This window comes from Orycteropus afer, unplaced genomic scaffold, assembly GCF_000298275.1.
Source record: "Orycteropus afer afer isolate SDZICR_OR568_19922 unplaced genomic scaffold, OryAfe1.0 scaffold00345, whole genome shotgun sequence".
NCBI classification, from domain to species: Eukaryota; Metazoa; Chordata; class Mammalia; order Tubulidentata; family Orycteropodidae; genus Orycteropus; species Orycteropus afer.
In genome coordinates this window covers 992,077-1,008,020 of record NW_006921932.1, presented here as the reverse complement: position 1 = coordinate 1,008,020, position 15,944 = coordinate 992,077, and the positions used below count along the sequence as shown (strand labels likewise).

The 15,944-nt window shown below is 40.8% G+C and overlaps 1 protein-coding gene across 1 annotated transcript in view; it reads left to right on the top strand.

The window, feature by feature from the left end:
* Window positions 1-15,944, top strand: part of SLC24A2 (solute carrier family 24 member 2) — a 344,409-nt gene that overhangs the window by 268,238 nt on the left and 60,227 nt on the right. Inside the window, exon 5 of the mRNA XM_042782499.1 lies at window positions 11,683-11,781. Coding sequence (XP_042638433.1) covers window positions 11,683-11,781 — 99 coding nt within the window. The remainder of the gene's footprint in view (window positions 1-11,682; window positions 11,782-15,944) is intronic.

The following is a 15,944-nucleotide window of genomic DNA, read 5'->3' as shown; positions in this document are numbered from 1 at the left end:
CCAAAGAAGAGTTGATGCCTTTGAGTTGTGGTGCTGGTGAAGAATGCTGAAAGTACCATGGACTGCTAAAAGAACTAACAAATCTGTCCTGAAGGAAGTGCACCCGAAATGCTCCTCGGAAGCGAGAATGGCCAGACTTCGTCTCACCTATTTTGGTCATGTTGTAAGAAGGGACTATTCCCTGGAGAAGGATGTCATGCTTGGTAGAGTGGAGGGTTGACAAAAGAGGGGGAGGCCTTCAATGAGATGGATTGACATGGTGTCTGTTATGATGGGCCCAAGTATAGCAGGGATCATGGAGCTGGCGCAGGGTCAGGCAGTGTTTCGTTCTGCTGTGCGTGGGGTTGCTGTGAGTCAGAAACAACTCGACAGCACCTAACAACAGCAACCTGGCCAGTTGACTGGAAGAAATCCATATTTGTGCCCATTCCAAAGAAAGGTGATCCAACAGAATGTAGAAATTATTGAACAATATCATTAGTATTACATGCAAGTAAAATTTTGCTGAAGATAATTCAAAAATGGTTGCTGCAGTATATTTGCAGGGAAATTCCAGAAATCAAGCTGGATTCAAAAGAGGACATGGAATGAGGAATATCATTGTTGATGTCAGATGGATCTTGGCTGAAAGCAAAAACTACCAGAAAGGTGTTTACCTGTGCTTTATTCACTATGCAAAGACATTTGACTGGGTGGATCATAACAAACTATAGATAACATTGTAAAGAATGGGAATTAAAGACCATTTATTGTGCTTATGATCAACCTATAGACCAAGAGGCAATTATTTGAACCAAGCAAGGGGATTCTGCATATTCAAAATCAGGAATGATATGTGTCAGGGTTGTATCCTTCCACCATACTTATTCAATCTTTATGCTGAGCAAATAATCCACGATTGTGGACTACATGAAGATTACAGAATCACAGTTGGAGGAAGACTCATTAACAACCTGAAACATGAAGATGACACAACCTTCATTGCTAAAAGTGAAGAGGATTTAAACCACTTACTGATAAAGATCAAAGAGTACAACCTTCAGTATAGATTATGCCTGAACATAAAGAGAACAAAAATCCTCACAATGTGACCAATAAACAACATCATGATAAATGGAGGAGAGATTGAAATTGTCAAGGATTTCATTTTACTTGGATCCAGACTCAATGTCCATGGAAGCAGCAGTCAAGAAATCACGCAACGTATTGCACTAGGCAAATCTGCTGCAAAAGATATCTTTAAAGTAAACAAGGAAACAGCTTGGGAGATGAGGGTGCATGAAAGGGAAGGACACATGGAAGAAGTAACTACAGGGAGGAAGTGGGAAGAAAGCTGTTAGGTTGTGAGGAATTGCAATCAATGTCATGAGACAAAATGTGTATGAACTGCTGTATGGAAAATGAATTTGCTCTGTAAACTTTCACCCAAATCATAGTAAAAATTTAAAAAGAAAGAAAGAAACAAAAAAATGTTAGACAACAAGGATTTCACTTTGGACACTAAGGTGCACCTAACCCAAACCATGATATTTTCAATTGCCTCATATGCATGTGAAATGTAGACAATGAATAAGGAAAACCACAGAAGAATTGATGCATTTAAATTGTGGTACTGCAAAGAATAGGAGCTCTGGTAGCATAGTGCTTAAGGCACTTGACTGCTAACCAGAAGGCTGGCGGTTCAAACCCACCAGCCACTCCTCAGAAAAAAGATGGGACAATCTACTTCCGAAGTGATACTGCCTGAGAAACCCAAGGAGGGGTCGCTATGAGTCAGGTCCGACTCAATGGCACATAACAACCACAACAACAACACTGAGAAGAATACTGAAAATACCATGGACTGCCAGAAGAATGAACAAATCTGACTTGGAAAAAGTACAGCCAGAATGCTCCTTAGATGTGAGAATGGTGGACTTCGTCTCACATAGTTTGGTCATGTTGTCAGAAGGGACCAGTCTCCAGAGAAGAATATCATGCTTGGTAAAGTTGAGGGTCAGCAAAAAAAATGAAGACCCTCAACAAGATGTATTGACAGTGGCTGCAATGATGGGCTCAAGCATAACAAAGATTGTGAGGATGGCACAGGACTGGGCAATGTTTCATCCTGGTGTGCATAGTATTGCTGTTAGTTGGTGCTGACTCAGTGGCACCTAACAACAACATTAGACATCCAAATGGACTTGTTGAGAAAGCAGTGCATATAGGACTCTGGAGATTTAAGAGAGGACAAGGAGGTAGATGTAAATTTGGGAATCATTATATATATGTGGTATCACTGGATGGTGCAAATGTTAATGCACTCAGCTGCTAACGGAAAGGTTGAAGGTGTGAATCCACCAAGAGGCACCTCAGAGGAAAGTCCTGATGATCTACTTCAGAAAAATCAGCCATTAAAACACACTGTGCAGCACAGTTCTACTCTAACACATATGGAGTTGCCATGAGTCAGAATCAACTAGACAGAAAGTGGTTAGGATATAAGTGATACTTAAAGCTACAGAACTTGATGATGAGAAGACCTGGATAATCAATAGAGATTATCAAGGACTGAGCCCTGAGAACTGCAAAGTTTAGAGTCTGGGAAGAAGAGGGGAAGCTCAGCAAAAAGACTAAGGAGTTGCCAATACTGTAGGACAAGGACCAGGAGAGAATAATGTCTCAGAAGCCAAGTGAAGAATGTATCCCAAAGAAGGGCAATAACACAAATGTTAGCATCAATGAACTGAGGACCCCAATGAGATCAAAGAATTGTTGTAGTGGGAAGATAAATGATAGTTAGAAGTGAGGAGGTTAAAAAGCTGAGGAGCCAAGTGTTGGAAGGCTCCAAGTAGGGGTTTTGTCATGGTTGAGGAAGGAGATCAAATCAACAAAGATGGTGACAGGCATGATGGTGGAGAAAAAAATAGTGAGCTATGTTCTGAAATTGTCAGGAATGAGGTAAGGATAACCAGGAAGTCAGTTGAGATAGAGGTGGTAGAGTTTGATGGCTTGTGTTCCAATGGAGGGAGGAGAAATGGTCTGGATTCAGTGAAGAGGAAGAAGAAGGATTGGTGTCAGGGAGGGGTGGAAGGGCAAGTACCTGCCACTTTCCAGGCCCACAGGAGAAAAGGGACCTTCAGGGAACAGCCAACTTCCAGTTGGGGGTTGGGGAAGCAAAGAGAATATTCAGGGAAGAGATTAAGGGTATGGGAGGTTTACAGAGATTAAGGATATTGATTTACTGATGACAGGGATGGAGATTGAGTCAGGTTAGGGATATTCAGAGCCACATGGAGATGAGGGTCTGAGTGGTGATGGATGACCTGGGAGGCTCTGGCTAACGTGAACAAGGATATAACATGGGTGGGATCAACCTATGTTTTCAAAGCTCATGATAGCATCTTTCTTGGGATTGGTCTCATGGGAAGTTTGCAAAGGTAAAGAAGGGTCTGTCTTATTGGAAGGGAGCTCTTGGGACCCACTTCAATCCAGTTGGGGGTTATGTCATGGTTAGGGAAGAGATCAGCCTTCCATAGTTCATGGAGTTTCAGCCCAGCATAGGAAGACCTTTCCTACAGACATGTTCAAAGATGGCATGGCCTGCCTCAGAAGGGAGTGATGCCCTCTTCTCCGGAGAAGCCAGGGGAGCATCCATCAGAGAGTGATCAGATAATGGGCACCTTGAAGCTCCTTCCAGTCCCAAGTCCAAGATTCTGTTGTATTGCCTTTTGTTAGGTATGATGGTACACAATGGTTTGGGATTGGCTTTTAAGATTAAAACCTTCTGAAAACGTGATCTTGCATTTTGGTTAAGCTCCCACCAATGTTGTGGTCAGTAGATTCCTGGCCCACAGAGTCTGAAATAAAAGACTTGTATATTATTTGACCCAGTTCACAACCAAGTTCTTTATTAATGTGGCTAAATGTAGGAAATAGTACAGTAGATAGTTCTTATAGAATAGACATTTAAAAGAGCCCCCAGGGAAAAAAAAAAAAAAAACACAATATATGTATGTATATAAATCAAAACTTATTGCCATTGAGTCAATTCCAACTCATAGTGATCCACTTTGGGTTTCCAAGGCAGTAAATCTTTATGGAAGTAAATTGCCCAGTCTTCCTTCCACAGAGTGGCTGGTGAGTTTGAACTGCCAGCCTTCTGCATAGCAGTCAAATGCCTTAGGCACTATGACACCAGAGCTCCTTGTGTATGTTTATGTGTGTGTGTGTGTGTGTGTATTCCATTTTATTTATAAATTCAAACTTTTGTCCCCATAAAAATTTTTAATCACATGTTAAATTTAGTGTTTTTATTATAAAAACATCACATGCACACAGAGGTGAAAAGCAAACATTACTAAAGCAAAAATAACAAAAATGAGTCTCCCCCATTCCAGATTTCCATCTCAGTTTCCATCTCAACTGCACCCTGGCTTTCATGCCACTTTGGTCTTAAAACAAGTATGTTAGAAAGTAAGCTTTGTAATGAAGGAAGTTTGAATCTCTGTGCTAAGGACTTATTTGAATTTGCTGTTTGAGTCTCTCTCATTCATTCACTGTCAGTGAGCACATAAATTGGTGCAATGCCTTTTGAAGACAATTAGGTAGTATATTTTAAAGTCCTTAATGTATGTACCCTTTCATTTGGCATTTCTGTTTCTAGGAATTTATCTACTCAGTACTCAGAACTCAGACTCTACTGAGTAGAAAACATACATATATATGTTACATATATATGACCATTCTAGAAATAGAAATGGCAGAATAAAGGGTAGACAGATGGAAGTATTTGTCCTGTCTAAATGAAATAGGAAGGCTGTTCCTCCTCCACAGATTATCCAATTTCCACCACAGCATGTCCTCCTCTTACCTCAAGACCACTGCTATCCCTACAGAAAGTCTGACAAGCACACTGCAAGCTAACTTTCCACCTTCCAATTACCAAAGCGGGGAATCCCCATTGCGCACAGACACCATTTCCAATAGCGTGTTATATTTCACTCATTCTAAGTTTGTGGTTTAACTCATTCAATCCAACCTTCCATGACCAAAGGATTTTTCTGGGCACTTGAACAGATGCCCTCTGTCAAACTAGGCTTTATCCAAAAAATACATGTATTGAACTCACCAGTTATTAACCACATTACTTCTTTAAAGATGTATTCTTACAAGCATCTCCTGGGAACTGGATCTTAGGAAGACAGCCACCTAGTTAGTATGCATAACCAGAGTAACCAGCTAGTAACTGGTCCAAAGGACCAAGCTCATTGTGTGGATAAAGCCACAGTCTTCCCAAAAACCAGGACCAAGGAATTCTTCTCATAAGAATACATCCAGTTTTTCAAACTTCATTGCATCTTATGTTCATGATCTAAACTGTCAGCAGTAAAAGCAGAAAGATGGGACCTGGCAAGGGAAGGCAAACTTTGCCACATTGCGTATATGGAAAGTGTGAAGTGGCAGCAGAAGGCAAACTGTGGATGCTGCTTTTTGTCTATTTTTGACATCCTTGGTGCTCAAAATGTTAAATTGCTTTTCATCAGTCAAATTTGAATATTGTTATTAGAAATTAATATCATTTCCCTCATAAACCATTCTCTTAAAAATTAAAATTAAAAAGTGGGGCTCTGTTCTACCAGAAGGCGGGCATGTTCAATTAAGCATGGTAAGTTTCTCTTTTGATTAAATCTAAAATGAACCAAATCGTCTCATTTTAGTCATGGGCCTCTAAGCCTTCAGTCACACTTAGTTAAAGGCTCTCAACATGTGTCCACACTTCTGTTGGCAACCCACATCGCAGATGAGATTTCCAGGCACTAGTTTACAATATGAACTTAAGGATTTAAAAAAAAATAAATAGAAAATAGAAATTTAAATTGACTGACAATTCCCAGACACATGAAATCCAGGTAACAGGAAATTATGTATGTACATGAAATAGTGGCCATCCTGAATACATATTAGCCAAATCTAATACCTTCAACTTAACATGGAGATAAGTGATTGGGTAAATAGATTGTCATAAGAAAGAACTGTTTTATGAAGTTGTTTGTTATGTATGTTGTTGGTAGCTACCATCAAGTTGACTGACTCATGGTGACCTTATATGCAACAGAACAATACATTGCCCAGTCCTGAGTCATCCTCAGAATTGCCAGCATGTTCAAGTCCTTTCTTCCTTAGTCTGGAAGCTCTGCGGAAACCTGTCCACCATGGATGACCCTGTGGGTATTTTGATTACTGGTGGCATAGTTTCCAACATCATCACAATACACAAGTCACCACAATACAACAAACTGACAGGTGGTGGGTTTTATATATAGGTCATAGTATTTGTTGAGCACCAACTATTTGCCAGGTGCTGTGAATAAATCAACACTCCTGTGTTAATGGCTCGATTAGTATTACAACCTGTGTGCACAAAGATGTACTCAAGATATGAGCTTTGACAACCTGATTGTGAGGGACTGTTTTCTAGTCACTAGGTGGTAGTGGGGTGAAATGTTGGCAAGCCTCAGTACATGAACCCTGCCTTAGTAGAGTAAATCTTTATTCATTTATCTTAGATAGCCGCAGGGTAGAAGAGATGGAAACAAAAGGAAGACAGTTCAAACTTTGTATGTGGCAGCCTCTAACTGGCTCAGAACTCCAAATCTGAGAATTAGATAAACTTCTTTGTTACTGAAAATAACTTTGTAGGGGCAGTGTGAGCCATTTGCAACTGTGTATATTGCGTAGAAACCATTCAGAAAATTAGGTACTAAAATAATAAAGCAGATGACCTAAAGTAATAAAGACCATCCACTCTCAAGCAGTGTCAGCCCCAGCTAAAGGCAGTACATTGGTCTGTTTCCTGCAACATCACACTCTTCAATCCAATACCTGCTGAGAGCTTTTTGGTTTGTAAAATTCCAATTTTGCCGAATTTCATTAGATTATCTGAAAAAAAAATTGTTTTACAGCTCTTGAAAGTAGAGGAATATTAACTATAAGCACTGTTAGACTTCGGAAACAACCACATGTTAACCAAGTAGAACCTGGTGAGTTTCTTGCAATGGGCTTCTGGTCCTTCCTTTCTCTACTCCCAAAAGGAAACTAAATTAATAATAAATTTTCCAACAGCAACCCCTCCAAGCACCTCTACACAGACACACACACACACACACCTCTCCTTTTTTGTTGTTTGTGTTAGCATTGTTATGTTCAGAAGTATTTATTGCACTGAACACTGAGCGGCAGATGAAAGCATCCCAGTCCTTGAGGGCCCCACAGGCCAGCTTGGAAGCAGGGGGAAGAACCTTCCCTGTAGCAAGAAGGTTAAAAAAAAAAAAAAAAAAACACCTCACTGCCGTCAAGTCGATTGTGACTCATAGCGACCCCTCCTTGAGTTTCCGAGGCAGTATCTCTACAGAAATAGACTGCCCAATCTTCCTTCCAATGAGTGGCTGGTGGGTTTGAACTGCCAACCTTCTGGTTAGCAGTCAAATAAATGCCTTAGGTGCTACGCCACCAGAGGGATAGTGTGCAATATTTCCAAGGAACTGTAAAGAGGCCAGTGTGGCTGGAGCAGATTGAGTGACAAGAGAGGTAGCAGCAAGGTCAGGGTGGTCTAGGTGAGCCTTGTTGGTCCTAGAGTTGGTCCTAGAGGTCATTGTAAGGACTTTGGCTTTCACTTTGAACTGGGGAGCCAATGAAGATGTGGCAAAGAGAAATGACATATGACCTGATTTACATTTTTAAATCTCAGACTGCTAGAATGGGACTAGCCTGGGAGATGGGGTAGTAAGTGTGGAAGGGGAAGACTAGTTAGGAGGCTACTGGATTCTGCCATTGAGACTTGCTTGTGGCTGGGCCAGGGTGGTAGGAGAAGGAGTGGGGAGAAGTGATCAGAGTCTGCAATAGTTTGAAAGAAGATAATGACATGTGGAGTATGAGAGAGAAAAAGGGGAGCCCAGAATGACCCCAAGGTTAGAGTTTGTTTATTGCCACATCAATTCCATAGTCTGACAGTGGCCTGTCTGCCTTACTTGAATCTACATTTCCAGGGGAAAAAAAAAGGTAAGGAAGAAAGTTCAGGTGTAGTCTGCTTTTTAAGCTACCCATAAGCTTCAAAGAAAGAGACAGGAAACGGAGAACTAAAAACACAAAAATAGATTCAAAAAGACTATTTTCAAGTTTTCCCTTCTGTTTCATTTTTTCCTTTCCTTCTCCCAAACCAAGGACTGTTCACCAAGGTATATGGTCACTCCCTTTGCATTGAGTTATACATCTCCTTTGTCCCATCTTTTCTGTGTTACTGATGCTCAGAATGTTCCATGGAAGCCAGGAACTAATCTCAATCCTGTCTAAAGGGTTCCTTTTGTAACCCTGCCTATTCCTGGCTTGATGAGGAAGAAGTAGAGTTTCCAGGGAATATTTTAATTAATTGATGGCAACAGCAGAACAGAAGCCAAATCTGTTTCCTTTGAGTGAACAGACTCTCCAAAGACTATTTGAAACAGGGGCTTCTGTTTTATGCCAGAGTGATTTGGTCAAAGGTTTTGATTCCTGGTTGTTTTTCAAACTTTTTTCTCATTCACATTTAGGCCCTTATGCTTTTGATCTTTTCCTTCCACACTTCCCTACCACCCCCTCAACACACACTCCTCTGAGAACACTTGGCTGGCTTTTTTTTGGGGGGGGGGTTGGTTTTTTTTTTTTTTTTGGCAAATTTCAAAGCAAGCTAAACTATATTAAAATTGTGTACTAGGTTTTGACGTAGGTGCCTCACGATTTGAGCAGAGTTTGCCATTTCTGAGATTTGAAGTATACAAATATCTGTAGCTATATAAAAATACAACACTTTAAGGGTTTGCACAACAAAGTATATTTTCAAGATTGCCTTAAAACATGTTAAAACTCACTTCTTTGATCACCTTGAAAAGTACTCAAAATTATCTTGGCTCTTTATCACCACGCACAAAGCTGTAGCTGTCTCTTCAGTCTGTCCCCGTGCCATCCCATATAACAACATGAAATCTGTCCCTAAAATAGTTTATAGAAGCAATCCCTTTACTGCCATGGTCTACTGCCCTTAAGGCTATTAAGTATCAGCTCTATCTTACATGTCAATTATATTTTCAATAATTTATGAGAACAATTTCTTGTCATTAATTTCCAGAATGATTATAACACTTTCTCAGTAAGAATTTTTTAGTACTTTCTGTATATCAGAGGACTTCTAAACACTTGATGTGTATTAACTTATTGAACTTTGCAACAATGATATGAGATGGGTATTCCTATTATCCTCATGTTACAGATTCTGAAACTGAGATATACAGGGGTTAAGAAACTTGTGAATCAGAAGTTCTTTTCAGCCATCTCAAATCCAATCTGTAGCAGTAGCTCATTGACCTTCATTCTGTCCTTACCAGTGATGGGGGAAAATTGATCATTCTCTTTCAATTTTAAGATTGCAAAGGTATCAATGCCTAAAACAGAAAAGGCATCTCCATCACATTGACCTTCTGAATTTCAGGAAGATATAAACCCACCAGCCACTCCTTGGAAGGAAAGTTGAGCAATCTACTTCTGTAGTGATATCACCTCGGAAACCCAAGGAAGGGTCACTATGAGTCAGATCAGACTCAGTGGCAGTGAGTTTGGTGGTTGATTTTTGTTTCTGTTTTTGTTTTTTTGATATAAAGTGATTTATTAATTTTTGTATAATTTTAAAATATCAATTATTGACCATCTTTATTTCCTAGAGCTGCATAATATTCTCAGTTCAAAGGATGACCATGAGACCACAGTAGAGTGGTATTAATAGTAGGAGCATTGTCTGCTAGAAAGTTTCAGGACCTCCTTTTTGTTCTTCTGGGCTTTTCAGAATATTCGATTTGAGGATTTCTTAGAGTTGTCTTCCATAAGAAGAAATGCTTCTTTAGGCTTGAGGCTGCAAAGTACTAACTCAGCTCTTCATACTCTATGTAGTCACTCAACTAACACTAAATTTGGGGCCCAGGAAAATGTCTTGCATCTGCAATTCCAGGGCAACTTCCAGGAAATCACAGCCCCTGTCTACCTCCTCCTTCCTCATAGTCCTTTTTTCGCTTTTCGTTTATTTCTTTCTTGTTCCCTCTTACCTCCTCCTTTTCCTAGTCCCTGGGTCTTCTTTTCTTTACCTGTACTTCATTTATTTAATTTTCTTTTGAAGATTGAACAGAAACAACCACATTCAAACTAGCTTCAAGGATGGTGAACCCAATGCTGATCTACTTCTTGCATTGCTTCCCTGCTGACTTCCTTTAGCACTGTGCCCATGCTGCACATTCATTGCCTAGTCTAAGGAGCTGCCTTTGTGCTAGCAAGGGCTCTAGGTGTACAAGCAGAAAGGGTTCTGTCCTATGTTACCTTCTCCATTGGAATTAACTGATCCTACTCTAGTTTATAGCTCTGTCACTCCCCACCAGTCACACAAGTTACCACTATGACCATACCCCATGGTTTCCATCCACAAGGAGGGGAGTGATAGGGGGTGCTGACCTGCCATGCCCCATCCTAGGAGAAGATACTCTCTAGGAGAAACATTTTGGTGTTTGGTGTGATTTGGTTTTGATCTAATTAGAAAAGTAGAATAAGACTCCCTGTTAATACTCTGCTGTGGACCATCACCTATAATAAACATGGGAGAAAGATGAGGCAGTCTGCTTTAGTAAAGATTTGCAGCCTTGGAAACCCTATAGGGAAGTTCTACTCTGCCCTACAGGGTCACTATGAGTTGGAATCAACTCAGTAACAGTGTTGGATGGGTGGGAGTGGGGGAAATTTTAGAGTTTGCAGTATTTTGAGGGACTGATTGTATCTAAATCTAGCAATAATCAGTTTAAAGTGAGAAGCTTTTGTACCTTGGATGTTCCCAGGGAAGAAAATCAAGGATTAAAAGAAATGTGCTATTTCCCTAACCTCTACACTTTTGCATGTCTTTTTATTCCCCCTTCTTTCCGTGCTTGTTGCATGCATTTATCCATTAATTATGTCAATAATGGAGATGAAATGATGTATTGTATTTGTGGTATAGCTGTTTAAAATGATTCTTTTGAGAAAGGTATATGTTCCAGCACCTTCCCTCAGACAGTATTTGCTGTGCTCAGTTGATTATTCTTCCCCTTAACTCCCCTAAGTGAAATCAGTTGCCTCCTTAATCCTCTAATTGCAGCTGACTCAGCTGATCAGAGAGCTGGGATGCATGTCCTGAACCACTTAGAAACTGCAATGTTAATTATGATAAATATTTGGAAGCCAAAGTCAAATCAGAGGACCCCTGGGCTTGGCTGTCCTTCCCAGCCCATTGTTAAATCCAATCTGGGACTAGCACTTCATGCCAGGGAAATGGCTGTGTTCCAAAGCAGCTTCTTCTTTAGACCTATTTGGGGTCTCAGCAGCAGGGGGAGTTTTGGAGATGCTTGCTGTTTCGTGTGTTTTGTGGGCAGTTTCATCTGTGGTGGTCCAGCAACTTGATGGTCTTGAATGGTTAACAGGGCGGAAGAATCCACAAGGTAAGAAAGTGCCATTTGTGCAGGTTCTGGGGCACTTGAGTTGGACAGAAAGAAGCAGTGGATACCAGAGTGCAGCATAACAGTGCTTCCACCCTTTGCCTTGAGCCCCTCTCTTTATCTTCCTCCTCACCCCGTTTCCTTCCTGCTCCTTCTGCTTCAGGGAGGTTCAGAGAAAAGGCTTCAATTCTCCATAAGATCGCCAAGAAGAAATGCCAGGTGGATGAGAATGAGAGGCAGAATGGGGCTGCCAACCATGTGGGTGAGTACGGAAACTCCATCCCATGTCTTTCCTGGTGTGGGGGGAGGGTAGCAGAGAGGTAGGACCCAATGTGGCCATCTCTGACCCAGTAGAGACACAGAGAGCCCTGCAATCCAGTATTCCTGGGCATCAGGAAATGAATACTTCTTCCCCTAGTGGGTGTAGGGCACAAGTGGACACAATGCTGTCAATAGTAGCTCTAGGGGAACTCCAGTAAGTGAATCTTTGAGATGCCTGAAATAAAACCAACTCCTAACAAGGCAGGAGGAGCTCTGGTGGCACAGTGGTTAAAGCATTTGGCTGCTAACCAAAAGGTTGGCAGTTCAAACCCACCAGCTGCCCCACAGGAGAAAGATGTGGCAGTCTACTTCTGTAAAGATTTACAGCCTCGGAAACCCTATGGGGTAGTTCTACTCTGTCCTATAGGGTCACTGTGAATCAGAATTAACTTGATGGCAGTGGGTTTGGTGGGTTTTGGGTAGTGCAAAATGAAGCCCCAGTAGTACAGTGCTTAAAGCGCTCAGCTTTTAGTGAAAGGTCAGCAGTTCAAACCGACCAGCTGCTCTGTGAGAAAAAGATGAGGCAATCTGCTTTTGTAAAGACTGATGGTCTTGGAGACCTTATTGGGCAATTCTACTCTGTCTTACAGGGTCTCTGTGAGTCAGAATTGTCTCAATGGCAGTGGGTTTGGTGTTTTGGTGGGTGGTGCAAACAGTTAAAGAGTTTGGCTATTAACAAAATTTTGAAGGTTTAAATCTACCCAGAGGCACCTTGGAGAAAAAGGCCTAACCGTTACTGCCAAACAATCAACGATTGGAAACCCTGTCATTTTTACTATGACAAATATGGGGGTTGCCATGAGGTAGAATGGACTTCATGGCAAGTGGTTTACTGGTACATACAGAGAAGACACACACACACACCACACACACACTCATGCACAAGTCATTTGATGTTCAACAAAAAGTGAGAACACCCTGATGGTGCAACATTTAAGTGCTTGGTTGGTGGTTGGTGGTTCAGATCCACCCAGCAGCTCCATGAAAGAAAAGACCTGGCAATCTACTCCTATAAAGATTGTTGTTGTTGTTGTTGTTGTTATGTGCCTTCGAGTCGGACCGGACTCATAGTGACCCCTCCTTGGGTTTCCGAGGCAGTATCACTACGGAAGTAGATTGACCCATCTTCCTTCCGAGGAGTGGCTAGTGGGTTTGAACCACCAGCCTTCTGGTTAGCAGTCAAGTGCCTTAGGCACTGCGCTACCAGAGATTACAGCCTAGGAAACCCTGTGGGGCAGTTCTACTCTGTCACCTGGGGTCACTATGAATCAGAACCACCTTGACAACACCCAAAAACAACAATTAGAATTTATACCTGTAACATTGCCTATAGAATCACTATGTATCCATGATTCCCTGAGTCACTCCTAAACTGAGTGACAGAGTTCCTATGAGATGACACTGTCTCTCCTTTCCTAAGTGTCAGCACAGGTCTCTTTTGGAAACTTTTTCTGAGCCTCCTTTGTGACCAGATCGTGACATTCTGGCATCTTATTTTAACGGGGAACATGATGTTCCTGCTCTCCTATCTGTAACTATAACATAGCTCTCTAATTCCAAATGCGAACTATATTTAACCTCATCTGAATCTATGCTAGAAACGATGTGATTGCCCAAGAAGCTAAAATTATCTGCAGATAAAATTCAACAATGTTGTACTCAAAATACATGACACTCCTTTGAAGAGGTCTGTCTTTCTTGTTAGAAACTCTGATTTCTAGCTCAGGGAAATCTTTGGCCACAAAACAGTCAAGATTCCATTGGGTATGAAAAGACAAACTGGAAGGAAATAAGCTAAAACATTAATGTAAGAACAATTCTTAGGTTTGGAATTATTAATTATGGGTTTGTTTTTCTTTTTTACACAGCTTCTTTATGGTTCTGTGAACTTGGACAAATTTTTACAAAGAGAACATTTTGCTTTTGTATAATAAAAGTATAAAATCATACCACAAAATCTATTGCATAGGTTAAATTTTCCTTGTGGTATTTAGGTTTAATTTCTTAAGCTGTGTTTTCTGCTCCATTCATTGATTCCTCTTTGCAAACAAGGCATCTTGGAGTAAAAGACTTAGATGCCAACATCCAGTCCCAGCCCTCCTCCTAGTGTCTGGATGACCTTAACTTGGAGTTAGCTTTGTATGAGAAACTAGGGCATATAACTCTGAGGATCCTTCCAGTAATGTGTAGGTCACTGACTAGCTTTGTTCCTAAAAAATGATGTCGTTGTTAGGTGCCACTGAGTCAGTTCTGACTTAGAGCAATCTCACGTGTAACAAAACAAAGCAGCCCAGGCCTGTGCCATCCTCGCCATCATTTCTATGTTTGAGCCCTTTGCTTTAGCAACTGTCAGTCCATCTCCTGGAGGGTCTTGCTCTTTTTTGCTGACGTTCTACTTTCCCAAGCATGATGTTCTTTTCTAGTGACTGGTCCCTCCTGATAACATGTCCAAAGTACATGAGAGGAACTCTTACCATCCTCATTGCAAAGGAATATCCCAGCTATACTTCTTCCAAGACAGATTTGTTCATTCTTCTGGAAGCCCATGGTATATTGTGACATCTTTCCTTTTTAACATATTAAAGAGGTCTTTCCAGCAAATTTGCCCAGTGCAGTATGTTATTTGGTCTTTTTACTGCTCTTCCATTACATTAATTGTGGATCCACGTAAAATAAAATCTTTGACAATTTCAATCTTTTCTCTGTTTACCATGATGTTGCTTATTGGCTAGTTGTGAGGATTTTTGTTTCTTTATGTTGAGATATAATCCATACTGAAGGCTGTAGGCTTTGATCTCCATCAGTAAGTGCTTCAAGTCATCCTCACTTTCAGCAAGCAAGCTTGTGTTGTCTGCATATCACAGTTTGTTAATGAGTCTTCTTCAAATCCTAACGCCTGATGTTTTCTTCTTCATATAGTCCAGCTTCTCAGGTTATTTTCTCAGCATACAGATTGAATAAGTATGGTGAAAGATACAACCCTGACACACACCTTTCCTTATTTTAAAATCTTCTGTTCAGCTCTTTTACTTCATCATTTCTTCCATTTGCTTTATCTACTCAATGTTCAAAAACAAGTTTCACAGTCTCTTCTGACATCCGTTTTGGTCTTTTCTTGCCTTTTCAATGACCTTTCACTTTCTTCATGTATGATGTCCTTGATGTTATCCCACAGCTGCCCAGTCCTGCACCGTCCTCATAATCCCTGCCACACGTGAGCCTGGTGTTGCAGCCACTGTGTCAATCCATCTTGTTGAAGGTCTTCCCCTTTTTCTCTGACCCACTACTTTACCAAGCATCATATACTTTTCCAGTGACTGGCCCTTTCTGAAAACATGACCAAGGTTAAGGTGAGACAAAGTCTGGCCATTCTCGCTTCTAAGGAACATTTGGCTGTACTTCTTCCAGAACAGATTTTGATTCTTCTGGCAGTCCATAGTATTTTCAACATTCTTTAGCAACACTGCAATTCAAAGATGTCAACCCTTCTTCAGTCTTCCTTATTCATTGCCTAGCAAAAGCACACATATGAGGCAATTGAAAATATCATGGCTTGGGTCAGGTATACCTTAGTCTTCAAACTGTTATCATTACTCCTTAACACTTTAAAGATGTCTTTTGCAGCAGATTTTCCCAATGCAATATGATGTCTGATTTCTTGACTGCTGCTTCCATGGGTGTTGCTTGTGGATCCAAGTAAAATGAAATCCCTGACAACTTCATTCTTTTCTCTGTTTATTGTGATGTTGCCTATTGGTCCAGTTGTGAGAATTTCTGTTTTATTTATGTTGAGGTGTAATCCATATTGAACACTGTAGTCTCTGATCTTCATCAGTAAGTGCACTTCTTCACTTTTAGCAAGCAAGGTTGTGCCATCTGCGTATTGCAGTTTGTTGATGTTACTTCCTCCAATCCTGATGCCATGTTCTTCGTATAGTCCAGCTTCTTGGATTATTTGCTCAGCATACAGACTGAGTAAGTATGATGAAAGGATACAACCCAGACACATGCTCTTCCTGATTTTAAACTATGCAATATACCCTTGTTCTATTTGAATGACAGCCTCTTGGTCTATATGTTAATGAGTCTTCTTCATGAGTACAA